We start from the raw sequence: 20,402 nt of genomic DNA, 5'->3' as shown, positions 1-20,402 counted from the left end.
ATTGACTGAAAATGTGGCAAGCGGTTTTCCACAGTTGAAGTCGTCTTGGTGCGCTAAACCTCAGCCGGTGAATGGCCCTTTAAAGTTTGTGTTAGTTTTCGTTTTTTAAATCGACGCGTGTTTGCAGAGGATGTGTCGCCTCAGGTTAATTTCAGGACCCGCGCTGGAATGTCTTGTTTGTTTGTGAAAGATGTAGAAGTCCATGTGAATCTATCTGTGTTTAAGAGGTGTGAAAATCTGCATTTCTTTTGGTTTTTCGTTTTAGTTGGGAATTGCGCTGCCTAACAACTGAGCATCACATTAGCATTTGGAGTCACTGTTGGAAGTGGCTGTTGTGTTTGGCAGAGTAGTGAGATTGCTCTGCTGGTCTAGGTGCGTCGGTTTAGGCTTTTTTTTTCTAGTTAGTACTGCTCTATTTTGCACATATATTTAAGAAATTGCGGGAAGCCATTGTTTGGTCGCTTTATTACACGTGCCTGATTGTTGGCTGCAGTACTGAGCAGCTAAAGGGTGTTAGACCCGAGGGGATGGTCACAGGTGCTTTGAGAAGCTGCTGCCCCGTGTGTTCTAAAGTTTCTGGGCGGATCCACAAATCAGCTGTGCGTGGCACATTTTGTCAATTCGGAACCACAAAAAAAAAAAAAAAAAAAAAAAAAAAAACCTTTTTTTTTACTTCTTAACTTTTTTTTTTTTTTTTTTTTTTCCCTGCATAGGAAAGCAGTAGAACTTTGAATAGCCACAGAACTTTGAATTCCTTTAGAAATTTAAGCCCTGCTGTTGACCTCAAAAGAAATTCGAGGAGTTGTTTCGGACAAAGTACAGTTAACTCACCTGAAGCTGCTGTTTAATCGGGAGGTTGTGTCCCTGATTGTTTGCAGCTGAGCCTCCTGACTGCCCACAGCTGAACCTCTCACTGAAGGGCTTTGAGTTTGAAGTTCTTGGTGATGAGCTGGTTAGCAGGCAAATGAATAAATAAGAAAGCAGCTGTAGCCTGTTAAAACAATTCATTTGCTCTGTAGGATCCAGACCTCAGGAGTGATTGCCTGCTGCATTTCAGGTGTGCACTGGACAGGCAGTGCATATCTATGTGGAGGTATGCAGGACCCAGGCACCGAATCCATAGAAGCTGCCCCAATTTAGAGTTGTTATGAAAACTCCCCTGAAATGACCGTGGCGGGCAGGGGGTGGCAGTGGGATGGCTGAAGCCAGCAGTGTTTTCCTTGGTTCTCAGGATAGCTGGTGGGATGGCCGAGGTAACCTCCTCAAGGGAAAATACAGATGTGGTCATTGTCAGAAGGACAGAGTCAGGTGATATTCCGGGCATTATCAGCCTCTTCAGCCCTGTCACAGAAGATGTCTTTGGAAGGATTGATGTCACTTATCTCTTGTAAGTAATGGTGTTCTAGGTTGTCACCTTTCGGGAAATTGCACTGAAAATAGCAGAAAACCTTCTGAGCCTTGACATGGTGTGACATAATGACTTTTTGTGCTGTTTCTAAAAATGGAAAGAAAATCTACTTTCATGTCTGTCACATGCATGACTGTGCAAACCTGGGTCTCTGCCATGGTGGACAAGGTTTGATTCTATACTAGCTTCCTTTTGTAAAAGCTCAGAAGAAATGCTGCAGGAGAAATACTATCAGCAGACAGGCTGTGTGACAGACAGGTACTGGTGGGTGACTGGTTTTTCCCTCTTAAAAGCAAAAATCCCAGTTAACAGCTCTTTGGGGGAAAAGAGATGTGTGAAGAAACATACAAATGGAAGGGAATGTTTAAGTCTTGCATCTCAAATTTTCTAATACAATTAAAGATTTGAAAATCCACCTGCATTTTTATAGTGCTAGAACACAAATATGTGGAACTGAAGCAACAATTCCAAGTTAGTGTGTGGATGATGAAGTTTTATTGAGGTCTGAACCTGGGAACCCTCTTGAACATGACTAATTTTGCTGTTCCAAGGCTAAATTCACAGTTAGTCTCTTTTCTATGTGGAGTTTCTTCAACTTGTGGAAAATTAAATTGTTTTCATAGAGAGTTATCAAATCTTGCTTTGACACTCTGCAATGAGAAGAATGAGGTTATAGCCCATGCTGCTTTTCTGGACTATCCAAACTGGAATATCACCGATCAGGCTGAATGGGAACCATTCCTGAATGAAAACTACCCTGACAATAAGTGCACTGTAAGTAAATTGTGTGATTTTAGTTGAGTTTTCATTTAAGGCTCAGGTGTGGCAAGTACACATGGATGTCTACAGTCTGTTTCCAGTAGCTTTGAGGCATTCAGGATGCAGAAGGTGATGGAGTCCTTGTCCAACCCTGCTGACAAGGGGAACCTTAGTTCTGTAGTGGACTTGTTCAGTGCTGGTGGGGAGGCTGCTGCTTGGGCAAGCTTGTGACTTTCTGGTAGGATCTACAGACTGGAAACAGGCCCTTATGAGTTCAGCACTCAAATGCTCCCCTATCACCAAGTCCAGCTGGGAACTAGATCGTGGGATTGTTAAGAAAATACAGAAAATGTTGAACCCCAAGCACTCTAAGGTGTGCAGCACATGCCATAATAAGGTGTTGGCCCTGCTGCAGTTATCTCTGGGTGTTTTGTTCGTTAATTGCCCAGGGTCCTCTGTGATGTTAAGCAATGGCTTGGAGGTAAAGTGACAAAAGCAGTGTTTGAAAGTGTGTGCTCTTAAAGGAAATGCCACCAGTACAGCCAAAGGGAGTGTGCAAAAAGGACCTGTGATTTCCGTGTCATGGACTTTTTGTCCCTTGAGCAGCACTTGTGGGCAGCCACTTCATTCAGGGTACAGCTGCAGCTGCTCTGCAGGTTCTGCTGTGCTGTGATCTCCCCCCCTCAGGCTGTCTGGTGGCTCTGCAGATCTGATGTAGGGGCCTACAGAGAAAAGACAAGAAAAATTAATTTCTGCTCAGAACCAGTAGTGAAAAATACTGTGAAACAGACAGGCAGCATTCTGTTTTTCTAGAATGAAGTTTATTTGCTGAAGTAGGTGTAGAAGATTCAGTGTTTTATGCTTCTGCATTGGCAGAAGCTCTGAACATTTTCTGGGGTATAACTTGATGAGAGGATGTTGGTGAACTGTAGGTTAAATCCATGCAGGAGTGCTTTTCAAAGCTCAGGTCATCTGAACATAGGATTCTGTGAAGTATAGTTGACCTGTCTTTTTCCTAGAGTACAGAAATAATTTCAGGGTCTGAAGTGGGAGTTGACTTGTGCAGAAAGGAATAAGTGAAGATGCTTTACTGGATTGTCTGGTACCAGCACTATTCAGAAACAGTTGCAATCCATGTCTGGCTTACTTGGTGTCCTCTCAGACCTCAACAGTAATATATTTTTTATTTCTTCCCTTTACTTCTAAGAAAACAAACAAACTGCCTGATGTTTAGGGCTGTCTTTAGATGTTTGTTACAATAGCTTGTTGTCCTGTTGCTGGTCCATGTACTGCAGCCTCTATTGAAATCATTGTTGCTCTTAAATTGCCGAAGTTTGGTGCCTCTAGCTATGGTGTTTTCATTGAACATTGTACTATTCAGAACATCTCAGGTTTTCCATTTTAAGTATTTTTATCTACAGGCAGACCTTCACTGACCCAGCACTTGTAATGAATATGCTAGAGAGCAGCTGATTTAATAGCCCTTGCCACTTCAGCACAGGGGTTTTCCATGTTTACTGGAAGGTGCACAAGATGAAAGTGTCTGTTAGTCTGCCCTGTTTCTGTCTGGTATTTGTGTGTCTAATGATGTCATCTTAAAATATGTAATTTTTCTTACTACCTTCAAAGAAAAACCACTTTAGGATTATGAGAAGCAGGTGAGCTTTTGGTTTGAGGTTTCTTTTTTAACCTTAAAAGAATGTCAGACACCTGTTGAATTTTTAATGTGGTTGAATGCTGTTAGTCAAGAATTAATACTGTTCAATGCGAAATGTACAGTGTATATTGCAGTCAAACAATAATAAACTGAATAGAAAGAAAAAATGTGGCAGAATCACAAAATTATATAAAGCACTTTAATTGCATAACTTTACCCACACATGCTTTGAAGTCACTTATGTGTATTTTACTGCTTCTTGAGTGCAGATCACATATGTTGGAAATGTATATGTGTACTAATACTTGGGCTGATGGAATGAACGTGAGTTGCATGGTGTGTAGACTTTCACTCCTTGTTTTGTAGCCTTTGAACACGCTCTTTGTGCATCTCTTTGTGGCAAAGGAAGGTTATGCAGCTGGATGTGCCCAAGAAATTGTTAGGTGAGTTCCTGTGTAGCCTTGGGTAGTGAGGCATGTGCCTTCTCCTGCTGTCAAATCACATCTGTCAGGTCAAGCAGTCTCACCCAGATGCCCTGTCAGAGATCTGCCAGCAGAGGCCTGGTATCTTAAATATTTCACCACTGGGAAGCTGCTAAAAAAAAAGAGGATGTTTGAAATGTAAAGATTGGGAAATGTGAAAGAAATAAGGTAGGAAAAAACAGTCAAAATTACCCAGATAAATTTCACATGATATTGTTTGTCAGAAATGTTTTAATTGTTGAGCCATGTGGTCTTATGAAGGAAGGTTAGAGATACTGGAGGAAAAAAAGTATATATTAAAAAAGATAGCTGCTGTCTGTCATTGATGGGTGTATTAATGAAAGACTGAATATGTTTGTTATTTGTCTAGGAAAGCTTTCATCTTACTACCAGATCTGCAATTTATACTTCTCTTTATACCAGCTGAGGAGAGGTTAGGTAAGAGCTTAAAACTGCTTTATTCTTGAAGTGAGAGCAATTCCAAACCTAATTAATACGCACTGAGAGCTTGTTGTGGTGTTCTCTTTTTTAATACTGAGAACAGTTATCTGAGAACAGTTATGATGTGAAAAACATCATCTAAAAGTATCTTCTTGTGAGGATCCCATGTGCAAGAGGTAGCTGTGGTTCCATGCTCATTCCAGCAGCCATTCAGCAGTCTGTCCATTCCCTGCAATCTTTAAATTTGCCAGAAACAGGACATCAGAAAGGGGTAAAGATCTCAAAAATCAATACCTACAGGTTTTGTGAATATTTCTTGTTGAATAGAGCTAAGAGACTTGAAATTGGGCATTTTCTCTTACTTAGCCAAGCCAGTGAAGATTGGAAGAGGACACTTTGGTGAGGCTTAGGGGGGCTACTGGAGACGTAGAAGGAAACTCAGATTATTTCCTCTAAAACGGGTACAAAAGTAGAGAATACACATGCTAGGCAGAGAACAGCACCAGGTGTGGAATTTTGGTCCTGAATTCCGACTGATAAACCAAGCATGCACTTGATTGAGCTGAAAAGTGAGCTAGAACTTTTCTGGTATGCCTACTACTAGACATATTGGTTCCAAGTCACACTAAAAGACCGTAGTGGTATGTCAATTACAGAAAACAGGTCTGGAATTCAGGGTTTTGTCAAATCCACCCTGGCAACCAATATCAGCTTTCCTTCAGTATTGTGAGTCCTGAGAGAAGTTCTCCAGAGGCATAGAGAATTGGCTGTATTATTCTTATAGGGATTGTTTTCTACCAATTTCTGATTGCTTTGAAGCTTATTCAGGTTTGGAATGCTGGGTTAATTAGATGACTTCGGTGACAATTCTCACACATTTATGCTGCTGTCATTTAAGCCTCATTGCCTAACTTAAAAGACTTGGAGCATTTTACTATCCATGGTTTAAGTTTGAAACTCCATTTTCCTCAGACAGTTTTGCTGCTAATTTCAAGCTTGCATAATGAAGTTTCTCTGTTGCCTTGACAGGTTTTTGTCATTCAGAGCTGGACCTGGGGAATGTCTTTGAAAGGATCGTGCCTGTTCCACGCTCACGCATGGAGAGACGTTTCACCTTGCTGGCATGCCCGAGGCATTGGTGTCACCCACGGCTGTACGTGCGCCAAGCAAGGTAACACAGCTCCTTGCTTCTGCTTCCCTGAGCACATCTGGCTGGGGGAGACTGAAGCAGTTTCCTTCTTTGGTTTGCAGAACCAGTAGCTTAGCTTGGCTGCTCTAAAGCAATGCTCTCAGCATTGTTTTAACCAAAGGAATGTGTGCTTATAGTGATTGGATAGAACTACTGTCAGTATGCTTCTGCTTTGTGTGATTGGTCAAAAAACTTTTAGAGTAAGTTGTAACATTAAGTTCTTTGTCTGCTGCCTGGGATGTGAGCTGATGGCATCTTCCCATTGTCATAACCATGTAATGAACTGATGCTGGAAAATGAAATAGCTCAAGGCATGTTCCTAGCAGTCCCGTCCTGCTCATGATTTGTACACAGCCCCCAGCTAGTGATAGTTTTCTGTGACAGCCAGACTAGGTAGTTCTAGGATTATGCTGGTTTTGTTTTATTTCATCGCAAGATATATTTTTTTGAATGCTAGTTAGCTATGTAGGAAAACTATTTTTTGTCAGGGATATTTATTCTGTGATCTGCTGGCTGAACTAGACAGCTGTTGGCACTCTTGGTTTTTCCAGCCATGTGTGTTCTGCCTGTACCAGTGTTGCATCCAGGACGAGAGAAATGCTAGGTTTCTGACCCAGGGGCCTGGAGATTTTCCTGTTGTTGTTGCTGTGGAGATGCTTCCTTGTAGTGTGGTTGAAATAGAACATGAAATTTTGGGTTACTTGCTGCCCTCTTCACCGTGGGAAGACTGCTGGCAGGGTAATGTTTTATGAAGCAGTAGTTTGATTTAACTCTTATTTATTCTGGAGTTTTTGCAGGTAGTAAATGTAAGTATTGCTTTATGGCTAGGTAACAGAGTGGTGATTAAATTAGCGTTTCTGACACCTGCAGTGGAGACTGGAGTTTGGGAAAAAGCATATTCCTTGGAGACTCTAGCACATGGTATGGATTTGGGGGGTTCTGTACTGACCAGTGCCTGCAGATGGTGATGCCACATTGAGTGTGTCTAATTGGTAAAGCCACGCTGTTTGTTTATGGCTGGTTCATGCTGCCAGCTTGGGCTGCATTCTAAAAGAAGCTTGTCTTGGAGGTGTTTTATTGCATATATTGAATTTTCCCACATGGGTCTGAAGCAAATCTGCAGCTTGTGCTCCTCCTGTTGCTCGACTTTTGAGCATTTTAAGAAAAAGGCATTAGGCCTGACCTTTGCTGCTTCGCATCCTCCTGCTGTAGCTCTGGATATTTCAATATGTTAAAAATCTCTCTCATACTAACTAGATGTACAATTGTTAGGCTTTTTGAGTCTTTCTTTTGAGTTTTCTTATCACCTATAACTAAGTGAATGGACTTTTATATAGAGAAGTCATCAGTGGGTGAGTTAATGCCTGAAGATTAAGTCTTTCCATATGTCTTGGTTCTGACTATCATGTTTGTCTTTTTTTCAGTTTAGGCTGTGTTTGTTTGTTTGTTTGTTTGTTTTTTTGGTGGCCATTGCATATTGTCAATTCAAATGTTCTTTTGCATGGCTGGAAATGTCACTTAGGCCATAGCAATATACCTGATAAGAGCTGCCATCTTGTCTGGGATTTTGGTAGTTTGTTATAAAAAGTAAAAATTTCCTCAGCTTTGGTGTTACTAGAAAATTGACTGGGAAATTGGTTTTCCTCTGAAATTACACAGTGGTGATACAAAATTCATACTTCAGTGTTGCCCATCAGTGGATAACAGGTAAGGCTAATTTCTGTTTGCAGAAGGAGCTCTGCCTTTCCCTTTCCTCTGCATTCACCTCTGTGCTTCACTGGCATCCATAGTAACAGTCAGTGGGAGCCCTTAGAGACTCCTCTGTGGATGTTGTCTGCAGCCACCTGCCTAGCAACATGTTCTGGGGCAGTGAGAGGAGATTAGCCTAATCTCTGTCCCCTCTTCCCCTGCTTACAGAGGGGGAAAAGCAGCTGTAAACTGATACTTTGTTTAGCCATCGATTTCGAAGTTACTCTCTGTCTGACCTCTATAATGTGAGAATGTGTCAGAATGCAGCCCACTAAGCTTTGATATTTAAGGTTCTTGCTGGTGTCTTGTCCAGATCCTGCCGTTCTTGGGTTTGTGCCCTGTAGGCAAGAGTCAAATTTGCAGCTCTGGGCTTGCACTCACAGTAGAGGAATTTTGTGGCATTTTTATATTGGAAAGCTTACTGGGGTTTGGAGGGTTTCTTTACTTTGTTTAATATTGTGGTAGTGGTGGAAGATACTAAAAACAGAATAAACAAGTTTAAATGGTTGTGTTCCTACAGAGTAGTGTGCAGGAAGATGAATGGGTGTTTGCAGAGTCCCATTGACTGTCACAGGGTCAGGCTTCAGGAATTGTCATCTGCACCTTTGTGTGGCATCTTGTCCTGTGTCCCACAGAGCAGAATGACATGGGGCACTCAAAACACTTGGCACAATGTTCCATTTGGAGGAGGTGTGCGTCTGTTATGAACTCCACAAAATAACAGGGTTCAATTAGGATACAGTCTCATTTTGTTACCCCTCTTTTTTTTTGGTTTTTTGAGGTTTGAGAGCTTATTAACAGATTTGCTGTACTAATTAATTGTGCTGAGGTGGTGATGTTCTGATAATAGAAAACCTCACTGCAGATTTTCCCTTGGGATACTTCCTGTGAAGGAGATGAGGGTAACCATTTTGGTTTGAGGGGTAAGGAATTAGTTACTGTAAGTTTTTATGGAGTTTTCATTGCTGCTGGAGCTTCATTTTAGTTGAGGGGGGGAAAAAAAAAAGCAGGAACAGGGTCAGAATCCAAGGGCTCCTTAGCGTTGGTTACAAAGGTGGTCTTACCCAGAGGTTACATCCATTCTGGTGTGCAGGAGCAGCAAAAGCATCCAGAGACCCCCTGAGCACCTCTCCTGTGCTGGAGTCAGGCAGTGCTTAGGAACTCAGACAGTGTTTGATACAACGAGAAACAGAACCTCTTTTGCCCAGCTGTGTTTTGTTTAAAGCTCCTTCCAAATCCAGACACACATAAAGAGTAGCACTGAGAATCTGTTTATTGTTTCTGGGTTCCTGCCTGTGAGGAACAATGATCTCCAGCTTACAGGTATCACATACAGGCACTTCCCTACCTGAGCAGTGGGACCCTGGAACACAACAGGAGTTTCCCCCAAAACCCCGGGAAGTTCTTGAAGTTCCTGGTTCTCCCTGGCCCAGCACGTTTGTGCATCCCCGACAAGCGAGGGAAGCGCCGCGGGCCGGTCCCAGTTCCCAAGCAGGAAGATGAGGAGGTTTGTGCATCCTAAGCGAAGGAGCCGCTGCCCGTGCCTGGCGGGGCCGCCGGGTGGCGGCAGAGACCGCGCGGGGCTCCGTCAGCCCCGGTGTCGCCGCGCGGGGCCGGAGCCGAGCCCGACTCGTCGGGACGGTCAGGGCGAGTGTTCCTGGGGTGTCGGTGTGATAGCCGAGGTAGCTGCCTGCTCCCGGCCCAGAGCGGGGAGGGTTTTCCCTGCAGTTTGTTGCACTTGTTCCTTCTGGCAGCCCAACGCAGCCGAAGTTTCCTCTCTGCTGTTTTTGGTTGCACCACTCAATTCCGGCATTTTTCCAAGAGATAAATACAAGTGGCTTCATGTTATTGATAGCAGTTGAGTGCTAAAGCTGGTTTGCCACCTGCCTTTGTGCCATAGTCTCAGCATGGGTGACTGATGAATTCTGCCACTGTTCTGGTAAAAGTGCTGGATTTTCTTATTCAGAGTTATGTTGACCCGGGCTATAAATGGGAAAGAGTCTCTGTTGCCTGTTTAAATAAAAATCCATGTAGGTTGGGACCTGTATGAGTGCTCCACTACAGGTGTAGGAGAGTGAGGCAGGAGAATTTTGAGCTGGGGTTCCCATATATTTTCTTAGAGCAAGAGAAGCATCTCCACTGAGCAGTGCAGATTTTGGTGGGTTCTGCTGGCTTTTGGGTTGTCTCTCTGGTGCTGACTCTCACTTTAGTGTGCACTGGGAATGTGTCCTAGCTGAAGTGATTTGTGGGTGCAGGCTTTGAACAAGTATTTGTAATATTTTTCCGTATGTTAATGGAGTAGAACAGAAGTATCAGGGCCTATTAATGGCAGAGCCATAGGACATTACCTGATCTCTGTTTTGTAGGATGGAAGATTATGATGATCTCATGCTAATCTGGACACCTCAAAGTGAGACTCTGAAGGAAACCTATGGTGAATATCTCCTTGTTGATCTCCTAGAACGTGAAGGTGAAGAAAATCAGGCAGCTGTTTGTGAGGTCAGTCTGCCATGACCTCTGGTTTTGTCTGATCGTAGCCTTAGTGATGTCCTGTGTGACAGCTCACTCTAGCTCAGGGTATAAAATCAGCAGCCCACCTGTAAAAAGAATTCATGCTCTATACCCACACAGTGAGTACCCTTCTCAATGTAGTTTGTATCTGTCCTCAGGAGTGATGTTTCTAGTTCAGAAATGAAGCAGCAATTCCCAGTAATTTTCAAGTAATTTGGACAGACTGTCTTGATGAAGCCATGTTGTCATTTTAGACATTTGCATTATAGCTGACCTGTTTTCATTCCTAGCGAAAGCTAAAATTGCATGTGAAAATGTGTAGCCAGTAATCCTTTCACAGTTTTAAGTCCTGAAGATAATTTTTCTTTCTCTTGGCTCAAATGAATTTTTGCTGAAATGTAGACAAACCCAGGAATTAATTTAAATAAGAAAGGAATGGTAATAGTTCTCCTGAAAATTCTTAAGATTTTCACATGTTGGTAATTGTGCATGGCAGTGCAAGCTGATAGGCAATATAACCTCCTTAATTCCTGAAATCTGCTTTTTGTGGCAAATGGTTTTATAAAATTGCAACATGTAATCACTGCCATTGGGAGCCAAATGGGAAACAATGCACCATTAGTGTAATGGCACATTGCAGAGGGCTGTTGCTATAAATAAGACATTCCAGTGGCATGTTCAGAGCTCAATGTGAGACCACCAAAAGGTGTTCCAAGCCCCCAGTTTATCCCAGCTGCTACTGCCACGGCGGGCTGGGAAAGCACCTCCACGCAAACCATGATGGATGCCAGCTTCCCCTGCGGAGAAGGAAGCTGGCAGCCTCTTTTTGCACATATGGTAGATGGATTGGTTAATCAGCCTCTGCTGAGCCTTGGGCCTGAAATTACACAGCAGCCAGGCAACTGTGGCACCCCGGCTTTGTTGGTTACGCAAACAAGGCAAACAAACAATCACTTGTTGTTTGAGGGCAGAAAAATTAAACGTCACACTTTTTCAAGTCTTTATTGATGTGCTGATGGCTTGATAAAACAGCTGTACAAATCCAGCATGTGAGTTTTCATTAGGTTTGTAAAGGCTTTCATTATGTGTATTGAGGAGGAACAAAAATGTGTTTTGATAATGTGTTTCACCAGAAAGTTGCATACACTACTAAAAACTTAAGAGCTTCCTTCTTCTAGATTTGTCCCAGGTTAAAGCCAGAAGCTCTCCAGCATGCCAGTTCTCCCTGGCCCCAGTGTGTGTCATGCTGAGAGCTCCAGCAGCAATCAGGCATCCAGAGTACCATGGGTGCCAGCATTGCAGGGATCCCATCACTTTCATGTTTGCCAGAGCATTTGGGTTTTAAGACTAGCTCTTGGATTTTTTTTAGAACACAAACATATTTGGGGCTTACAAGTGCTGCAAATAATACGTACTGCATTAGGTACTCCTTATACAAAATTGATTTCTTGAGTTAATTTCTTAGGAGAGTTAAATACACCCGTCAGTTTGACCCCAATTTGGGTCCAAATCAGTGTCCAGTAATGAGCCAACTATTACAGCTAACTGAATGCAGGTTCTACTTCAGCTGCACTGTAACTTTTTAAACAAAATGATACATTTTTGGAAGTATGTTCTGTATTTGCCATAACAAATGTTTTACTGAAACTCTAGGTCATTATTTGGCCTTTATATATAAACCTAATACTCTTGCAAGTCATAGCTAAAAAAAGAATTAGAACATCTACTGTAGAGGTCCTAGTACATATGTTACAGGAAAAAATAAAAGAGGATCTTTAACTTTTGCTGAAATAGTTCCTTTATAGTTTTCCATTATGCACAGTCAGAGAGGGAACATAACATAAAAGTTGATGTTTCAGAAGTTTTTTGTTCATTTTTTTTTGCCCTATCCTAGAATGACAGGTTCATGTGACATGGCTTTTATCTTCCAGGTTGGTGGCACTGCCGTAGGATTCATGAGCTTATGTTCTGATGTGAACATTTCCTTGTTTCAAGAGTGTTTTGACTTGGGGCCTTTCCATGGACTCTGTAAGCCACATCCTGAGGATATTCTCAAAGTGCCACGGAAGCCAAGCATTCAAGGAGGTATCTATATTCTAAAGTGCTAAATAAATTCAAGGTGTGTTTGTGTCTAACTTGTGAGTAGGTTTTGCAGAAGGTTGGAAAAGGATATATAGGTTTACTAGGAAGAAAACAGAAATTAACATACCTGATTTTGAAGTAGGATGCCTGGTGTTTTTTTAATTGAGGAGGGGAATTTTGATAGCCCTGGTCTCTGACTCAGAAGTGATTGTTGTTTGTGGGGAGTTGGCCTGTACCAACTATGGGATAAATGTGGGCTTGAAGTTTCAGAAAGACAGTATATGCCACACATCAGCTATCAGATAGAGTTGTGCTGTTAAAGGAAGCTGTGATTGTAAAATCTGGTGGTGAAGTGAGGTCTGTTGGTAGCTGAGCAGCTGGCTAACTGTGCCTGTTACATTGTCCTGTTGACTTATGTCATCTTTTTTTCTTGTGGTTCAGCTTCTGCTCTTTGCTTATTGTTTGCAGTCTCCTGGGTTACAAGATTTTGGGAGATCAGGGAACTGACTCTTTATTCTGCTTTTATATTGGGCCCAATATAGCAACACATGTGCAAGCCGCTTCCTGTGAGTGATAAAAACCAGGAGCACAAATATGTCACCTGTTTGTAGAACAGAAGTGTCATGTAAATGATTTACAGTTGTTGTCTCTATTTTTCAATGTCAAAGGGCATTTTGTGCAGAAGGGCGGCATCTTGCTATCTACTAATTATTAGTGGAATAAAACACCTCCACCACTAGGTTATGTGTCTGCTTTTCTGAACACAAAGCAGCAGGCAAAAAAGGCAACCAGGGTGCTGCAGGGCTGTCACCAGCTGTTACCTCGAAGCTGGCAGTCACAGAACAGACAAGGGAGAGAAACAGGTCTTGTAGCTGCGCCTGTGGACTTCCCTTCCCATGCAAGGAAGCATCTTGCACATAGGAGATGGAGGAAGCTGCCTGTCTCCTGTTTGATCCTGTGCTCCTGCAGCTCCAGGAGTATTAGTTCAGAAGAGGTGACCGGTGTGGGCAGGAGGAGGAATGAGACTGAGAAGGGAGAGAGATCACTCAGGAGCCAGAGCCCAGTCCTGGGCTGTCTGCTCTGGGTGACCCTGCTTGAGCAGAGGCTTGGGCCAAGTGACTGACCACCAGGCTTCAATGTCACAGTGAATCAGCTGCCTGGGGAAGGAAAAATCTGCTTGCAGTGTGAAAAGTCTCTCCCATACCTTGCAGCTATCTCACAGCTGCTTTCATGGGCTTTGTCAACTTATTAGGGTGCTATTTTAAGGATGAGCTGTTCTAGCACAAAAACAAGAGAGTTTTTTCCAGGCTTCCTTAGTTTTTAAATGTGGTTTTCCACAGGGGCGTGTTTAACTCCTTCAAGTGGTGTAACTGGATGTCAAATCTCCAAACTTAGCCAGCTGATTGGCCCTTCAAAACCAGCCCGTTCATTAGCTCTGGCAGGTCCCCACAGGGAAACACCCTGCTCCTTCCCAACTGAAAAAACAGGATTTTGTTAAACCCTGACAATGATCTTGGACGTGTGAGGAGAAACTTGAGTATCATAAGATGAGAGCCTGACTGGTGCTATTCCTAGAAAAAGACACTGGAAACCTAATAGCAAAGTTGTCTTTTCACTGCTCAGGAACATTAATTCTGTTATCCTGGAATAGTAGTTAAAATTTTTGTTGTAGCTTTGCACATTGTAGAATAGAAGAGTTGCATCCCTGTTAAGCCTTTCCAACATAAAGGCCAGCCCATGTCCTTTCAAATCTGTTGTAATGTTAGTCCCATGTAATTTGCATTTGTGGATATTGCCAAGCCATGCCCATTCCATGAAGGCTGCTTTAGTGGCTGCATTGAGAACTTGCTGCTGGATGGTGTCCTGCTGTGAGAGCAGAGCAGGTTCAGTGACCTGACATCCATAGAAGGTCTGGACTTGGCTTTATGGAATCTGAATGCTGGAAATTTTAAAATGTAAGCTGCATTCCTTAGTAATTTTATGTTCCTACATATAAAAAGGTTATTTTTTCAAGCTCTTTAGCTTTAAGTAGAGACCACAGGTTGATATTTTTTTTCCTTTCAAAATGTAATGCTGAATAATAATGAAAGAGTGTACCACAGTCTGTACTGATATGCCACTTAGGTTTCAGGGTAATTACAGTAATTTGGTTGTTACTCTATATGGTGTCATGAATTAGTTGCTAGAAAACATGATGCAGTGGGAATGATTCAAGGGCTTTTCATCAGGCCTCATGGTGAACTGGCTTCTTGATCCTGATGACTGTACCTCAGCTAACAACCCAGCAATCACAGAATTATTTTAATTTTCTTTGTTTGTGGTCTTTACTTGATTTAGTGATAGTATTGCAGTTCTTCACATCACTCGTGTACAGCATGTCTGTAAACAGCAATGCAGCCACGTCTGACAGGAATGGATGGTGGAGCCATTAAGGATTTGCATTTTAGTATAAAGTCAGAAACAACATATCAATATTTACATGACAACAAGAGAGTTGTATTAATTAACTTCTGACACCTGCAAGGCTGTTGGTAATGAGAAATGGAGCTGGTTAATCAAGACGACATTTGATAATTTCTGTGAAGGCTCACATCTGTGATACCCCCAGGGAATCCATGATTCCTAACCCCTGCATTTCTCCTTGTCCTGCATGTTGCATCTGCACTCTTTTCTTGACAGAGAAACAGATTTTGAGACAAGATTTTCTTTTTTCTAATTACTGCTGGCTAAATTATTTTAAACCTTTGAGGTTTTTTTTGTTTTAAAGTGCCCGTTACTGTGTGAAGAAATGCTTCTGTCTATGAATGCAGCTTACATGGGTGTCCCAAGGCAAAGTTCAGAGGGAGAAGGGATGAATTCTGTTGTTTTCTGAAGCTTATTTTGTGTTCTTCTTGGAGCTCAGAAACCTTGATTTCCTTAATGTTACTGGATTTTCCAAATGCAAGGGTGTCCTTGATTGATGTGTTTTCTTCAGCAGTAGCACTTACACCTCAAGAGTTTATTGTGTAAAACTTGTAAAGGAATTACAATCCCTGTTTCTTGTCTCTTACTGCACCAGTAGGAGCTCTGGTTTGACTTGGATTTAACCTGAATTTCAATTATTTTAGGAGAACTAATCGAAGAATGAAGAGCCCTTGCTTGTCCTTGTGATCACCAGAAAGCAAGTTAGCGACATGTGGGATTTAAGATCTCAGTCAATACACTGGCTCCTGTTTTTCAGTTCAGATGGGGTAAAGATTTGACACAGGGATAAACACAAGTTAGGAATTGCTTCCAAGGTTGTTCAGGTCTTATTTTACAACCAATTCCCTGGATTTTTGATGGTTTTTTGGTTTGTTGTTTGGTTTTTTGTTTTTTGTTTTTTTTTTTTTTTTTTTTTTTTTTTTTTTTTTTTTTTTTTGCTTTGAGATCAAATAGTCTAATGAAGCTCTAGCCAAGTAGCTGTAGGAGGGTCTGCTTTAACTGTTGTTAAAATGAAGCCTTTCAATAGAGGTAGCCTGGCCCACTCCAGCTATTACTGTGATTCTGAGAGTAAAGCTCACACTATTAAACCTTGTGCACTTTCTCTTTTACTTTACTCAGATGAAGATGAAAGCAATCAAACAAGTCAAAAGCCAGAGCCTGTTTCTTCTCAAAACTTGGAACATGTTCCTGGTGCAGATGCAGCTGTGCAGGTAATGCTGCTACACCCAGTAGTGCTGCTGGCTCTCAGCTGATACAGAGCAAGGCTGGCAGAGATGAGGACAAGCAAATACTGCTGTTTTCCTCCTGCTCCGTCCTCTGCTCTGGCCCATGTGTGCCTTTGCTGTGGGGCATTGGTCAGAAGCTGCTCTGGCTGGGGTCTGGAGGGAGGGATCAGTTATTGGTCAGTTCCCCATGAGCAGCCATCAGAGTGGGAAGAAAGGGTCACAGAGAGGAGAGAAAGGATGGGGCTTAACTAATGAAAACACTTTGAGTGTTGTGAGCCCTTGTCTGTTATTGTTGCAGAAAGATGGAGCTGTTACCGTTTCCCCCACTGAACCGCTGGTAGGTAATGTCATCAACATAGACTCTAAAGGCTCAGCAGCACCTCTGCTGGAGACTGATGAGGAGGGGGATTTGAACAGAGGAGCTTCAAATGTTTTCAGTATCCGTCTGTTTTGTATTGATAAAGAGTATGAAACTAGGTAAGTATAGAGGAAGAGTCACTGCTTTCCCATTAAAAACCATTTTTAAGGTTATGTTTTCAGGACAAATCAGAAAGTGACAGCACCTGCAGTGGTTAGAGGTCAGAAAAAAATCCCATCTTTCTTGTCTGCTTCTTTTATCTTCAGTAGTAATGTTTCAACCTCCACTTGCAACTTCCTAGCTCTGACAGGTCTATAGGGGCAAAATGTGAAGAAGTCATTTTTATTGGGAAAAAAAATGTGAGTTGAGCTTGTGGAAAAAGGCTGCTGTTTCCCTCTATGGAGACACTCATTGTGAAGCTGGCTAGCTGCAAGAGGAGCTAGATGTTACAGTAGTTTTCATCTCATTGCATGGGGCAATAAAGCTGTTCTTAGCTCTGCAGGTAAATGCTCCCATTCTAAACACTGTCTCCAGTCACTGAAAGAAATTGTTGTTTTCTAGAATCCTCTACAGCTGAGGGAGACAAAGGGGTTTTCTCTTAACGTGATTGCTGCTGCTGAACTCACACTCTTAGATCCTGGTGTATTAGAATAGGGCTATAAATGGGGTTTAGACTTTTTTTTCTAAAATTTCTCTCCACACTTGAATATATTCAGCCCCATCAGCAGAAACTTCTCCAGGAACTTTTTCCTTTTCAATGTGATGGTAGAAAGGAAGATACAGGATAGATGAAGCAGCTGAGCACACCCAGGATCTTCCATGCTTTCAAATCCATGTCATATGTGCAGACAGCAGGCATCAGGATAAGGTCTTGATAGATGAGTTGAACATGTGTAGTACAACTTGAAAAAACATCTTTCTACTCAGTCATTGGTGAGTTGCAACTTCTGAACTCTGGCTTAAGAGAAGTGTAAGAGTAAACTTCACTGTGAAGAAAAATGAGAATTCCTTGAAAACTGGTTCTACTTGTTGAGCAGTTTCTTGATTAAGGAGGGCACCTACCCAAGGGGATCGAACCCTGAATCTGCTGCAAATGCAAATATACAAAGTTACCAAATCACAGCAAAGACACTGCCTTTTGTGTACATATTTCCAAAGTGATATACTCAGTAACAGAGCTCAAGTTTGTTAAGAACTAGTTTAATTAGCGAAGTGCAAGAAGTCAACATAGAAGATCTGTGTTGCACTTAGAAACATTGACCAACTAATGTGTGATGAGAACTGTGTGATGCACTGCTGAGAGACTGTTCCAGAACAGTTAATTGAGGGACAATCCAGTGTAAAAATTCAAGTAAGATAGTTATTGCAGAATAAGAAAGCTTTATATTAAAATGTTAGTGAGGCAAGGTGCTTGGTCTGGAATGATTCCATTGTACTGAAACAGCAATTCAGAGCTTTGCTAGAGATTTATGTCAGTAAATAATCTCATTGTAGGCTTCTTGAGTTCTCTGCTCATAACTTCCTGTCCTAAGGATCTGTCTGTTTTTTGCCTCCTGAGCTCTGTGCTTTGTTTGTGTTTCTGTTCAAGACATTTCTCACTGCATTTATCATTCAATGCTATGCTCCCAGTTTTTTTTTACCTGGAGACATCTGTGGAGCAGTGTGGATTTGAAGATGGGTATCTCGAGGAGGCAGCATTCCTCTCTGAAGACTTTTCCTAAGATTACCTCATGCCGAGTTGAGGAATCTGTAGATCTTGGTGTTTTGAAACATTTTGCTTGTATGTTTCTCTGGCTTGCCTTTACGTGATCCACCTGCCTGCAGAAGAAATATTAGCAAAGCAAATATATGTAAAGGAGGGCACAAGGTGATGCTGGCTGCCTCCTGGAATCTTGTCCTGAGGGAGTTCCTGCTGGCCTTGCACAGCATGGACCCAGAAATAGAAGCTGGCTTGAAGTGTAGGTGTGATTGCATCTTAACCCTGGGGGAAGTTTGCTCCTTGGGAGTTGTTACCTACTAAAGCTGCTAAATGTTTCCATCTCCTAAATCCTGAGCTGTTATGTGGCTGGTCAGAGCATTGAGAGTGAAATGGGAAGGAACTAAACTGCTGGCTTGTCTGGTGATACTTGATACTTTTCTAAGCCCCCTGAAAAATCTCCCACCTCAATTCTTGTGGTCAACAAGGTCCTGGATGCCAGAGAGAAAATTACAATACAGTATAGTTGCAATGTCATTTTCCTTTCCCCTGATTAGCTATTCTGTTAAGTAGTCTTAGTTATGTATTATATAGGTGAATATATAATGCCCAAATCCTGATCTGTACTTGCAGCTTTAAGTTTACATTCAGACATAGATATTGCAATTAGAAATTATTTCTCTTTTAAGTAATATTATTAAAGAGGTAAAAGGGAGCTTAATTACAGTTCTGAAAGGAGAAGTTGATTTATCAGTATTTATAAGGTAACATATATCTGTATGAATTTCTTCAAAATATACATCTTGGGTGGTGGAAAATGTTTTATGAAACTTCAGCATAACTGGGTTTTGAGCTCTTTGATAGCCTTAGACATGGGAGAAACGGCAGGGCTTTGGTGAGATTTCTCTAGTCTTTTTACACTGAAATGTCACAATTTGTTGTCACCATGGAGAAGAAACTGGGACAGCTCTAAGTCAGTGGGTGAGAAGTGTAAAGAAGTGTTTAAAAACAATTCTAAGTATTGATGTTCCTGTTAGTCTGTCAGAGCACATTGGGCAGGTTTTCCTGAGTGGAAAGTCACAGAGCCCTTGGTGCTGGCTGAAAGTACTGTAGAACATAGCAACAACTGTTTGTAACCTAAAGTAATATTTGCTATATACTAATGCTGCTGTGATAGTCCAGGAATGGCTTCTGAAGAGGCTGGAGTCAACAACATGAGAGCCAATGTTTTGTTAGTTCCTCCCCCTGCCCTTTTAGTGAGGATCCTCATGTATTATGTCAAGCATCCTGGTTATTCTTGTTAATAATGATGCTTTAAGCACTAGAAGTCAGAAATTGCTGTGCAGCATGCAACATCAGCAGTTGATTATTGATGATCTATTGGGATTGTCTGATCACCTCTGAATAAATGCTCCTGCACTTGCAAGGATGTCAATATCGTAGTGTACCAGATCATTCTGATATGTGCTTTATTTGCCAATATTTGCTCTTGTTGCAGGTCACTGGATTTTTTGCATTATGCTTTCAGTGTTTTCCCAGTGAGTATAACGAAAGTTGGAATGATTTTGTGTGGTGGGACAGCAGTGCAGCTGGCAGCCAGGGGATGTGTGTCTACTGCTCCAGTGAGTCTGTCCCACATGACTGTGCTGGGCCTGGTTACCCTGGGCTGCTTCTGGACTTCATGGAATGCATACCTAAGTCCTCTGTTTATCCTAGAATACTGGAATGGTTTGGGTTGGAAAGGAACATAAAGATCATCCAGATACACCCCTGCAACAGGCAGGACACCTTCCACTAGACCAGATTCCTCCAAGCCTTGTCCAACCTGGCTTTGGACACTTCCAGTGATGGAGCAGCCACATCTTCTCTGGGCCTCCTCACACTGACAGGGAAGAATTTTTCTGTACCATGTAATCTAAACCTGCTCTCTGTCAGTGTGAAGGCATTTCCCTGCCACTATGTGCTCTGGTAAATAGTCTCCCTAGTTTATGTTCCATAGGGACTTTTCTAAGATGCAGATTTAGAAAAAGAAATTTTAAAACCATGTACAGATCCAGACTGTACCCACATTAAAAACAAATTCAGCAAAATTTATTAAAGGAGATGGAGTTAAAGCCTATAAAACAATGGTAATAAGGAGATTCATAATATTTACCTACAGACTGAACAGTGGCACTGTGGATTCACAGTGCAGCAGCTATTTCCCATTCATGCCCTGTATGATCACTCTGAGGTAATACAGTCCACTTTGAGACTTTCTTAATGTATGCCAGTGTTGTAAAGTCATGTTACAAAATACTGCATGGCAGTGTGCCTTGGGTACCAGAGACACTGTCTTGGCCTTAAGAAGCAGCACACTTAAAAACACTGCTTACCACCAA

General features: G+C 42.0%; 1 protein-coding gene across 1 annotated transcript in view; it reads left to right on the top strand.

The window, feature by feature from the left end:
- The first annotated feature begins 1,186 nt into the window (after positions 1-1,186).
- Positions 1,187-20,402, top strand: part of CFAP61 (cilia and flagella associated protein 61) — an 88,377-nt gene continuing 69,161 nt past the window's right edge. Inside the window, exons 1-10 of the mRNA XM_059840636.1 lie at positions 1,187-1,387; positions 2,032-2,182; positions 4,191-4,267; positions 4,677-4,744; positions 5,777-5,918; positions 10,052-10,184; positions 12,128-12,281; positions 15,861-15,952; positions 16,266-16,444; positions 19,520-19,559. Of these exons, the coding sequence (XP_059696619.1) occupies positions 1,245-1,387; positions 2,032-2,182; positions 4,191-4,267; positions 4,677-4,744; positions 5,777-5,918; positions 10,052-10,184; positions 12,128-12,281; positions 15,861-15,952; positions 16,266-16,444; positions 19,520-19,559 (1,179 nt within the window). The 5' untranslated portion in view covers positions 1,187-1,244. The remainder of the gene's footprint in view (positions 1,388-2,031; positions 2,183-4,190; positions 4,268-4,676; positions 4,745-5,776; positions 5,919-10,051; positions 10,185-12,127; positions 12,282-15,860; positions 15,953-16,265; positions 16,445-19,519; positions 19,560-20,402) is intronic.

The sequence above is a fragment of the Haemorhous mexicanus genome, chromosome 3 (assembly GCF_027477595.1).
Source record: "Haemorhous mexicanus isolate bHaeMex1 chromosome 3, bHaeMex1.pri, whole genome shotgun sequence".
Classification (NCBI taxonomy): Eukaryota; Metazoa; Chordata; class Aves; order Passeriformes; family Fringillidae; genus Haemorhous; species Haemorhous mexicanus.
Note: the sequence above shows the minus strand (reverse complement) of the source record. Positions and strands in the feature narration are given on the sequence as shown.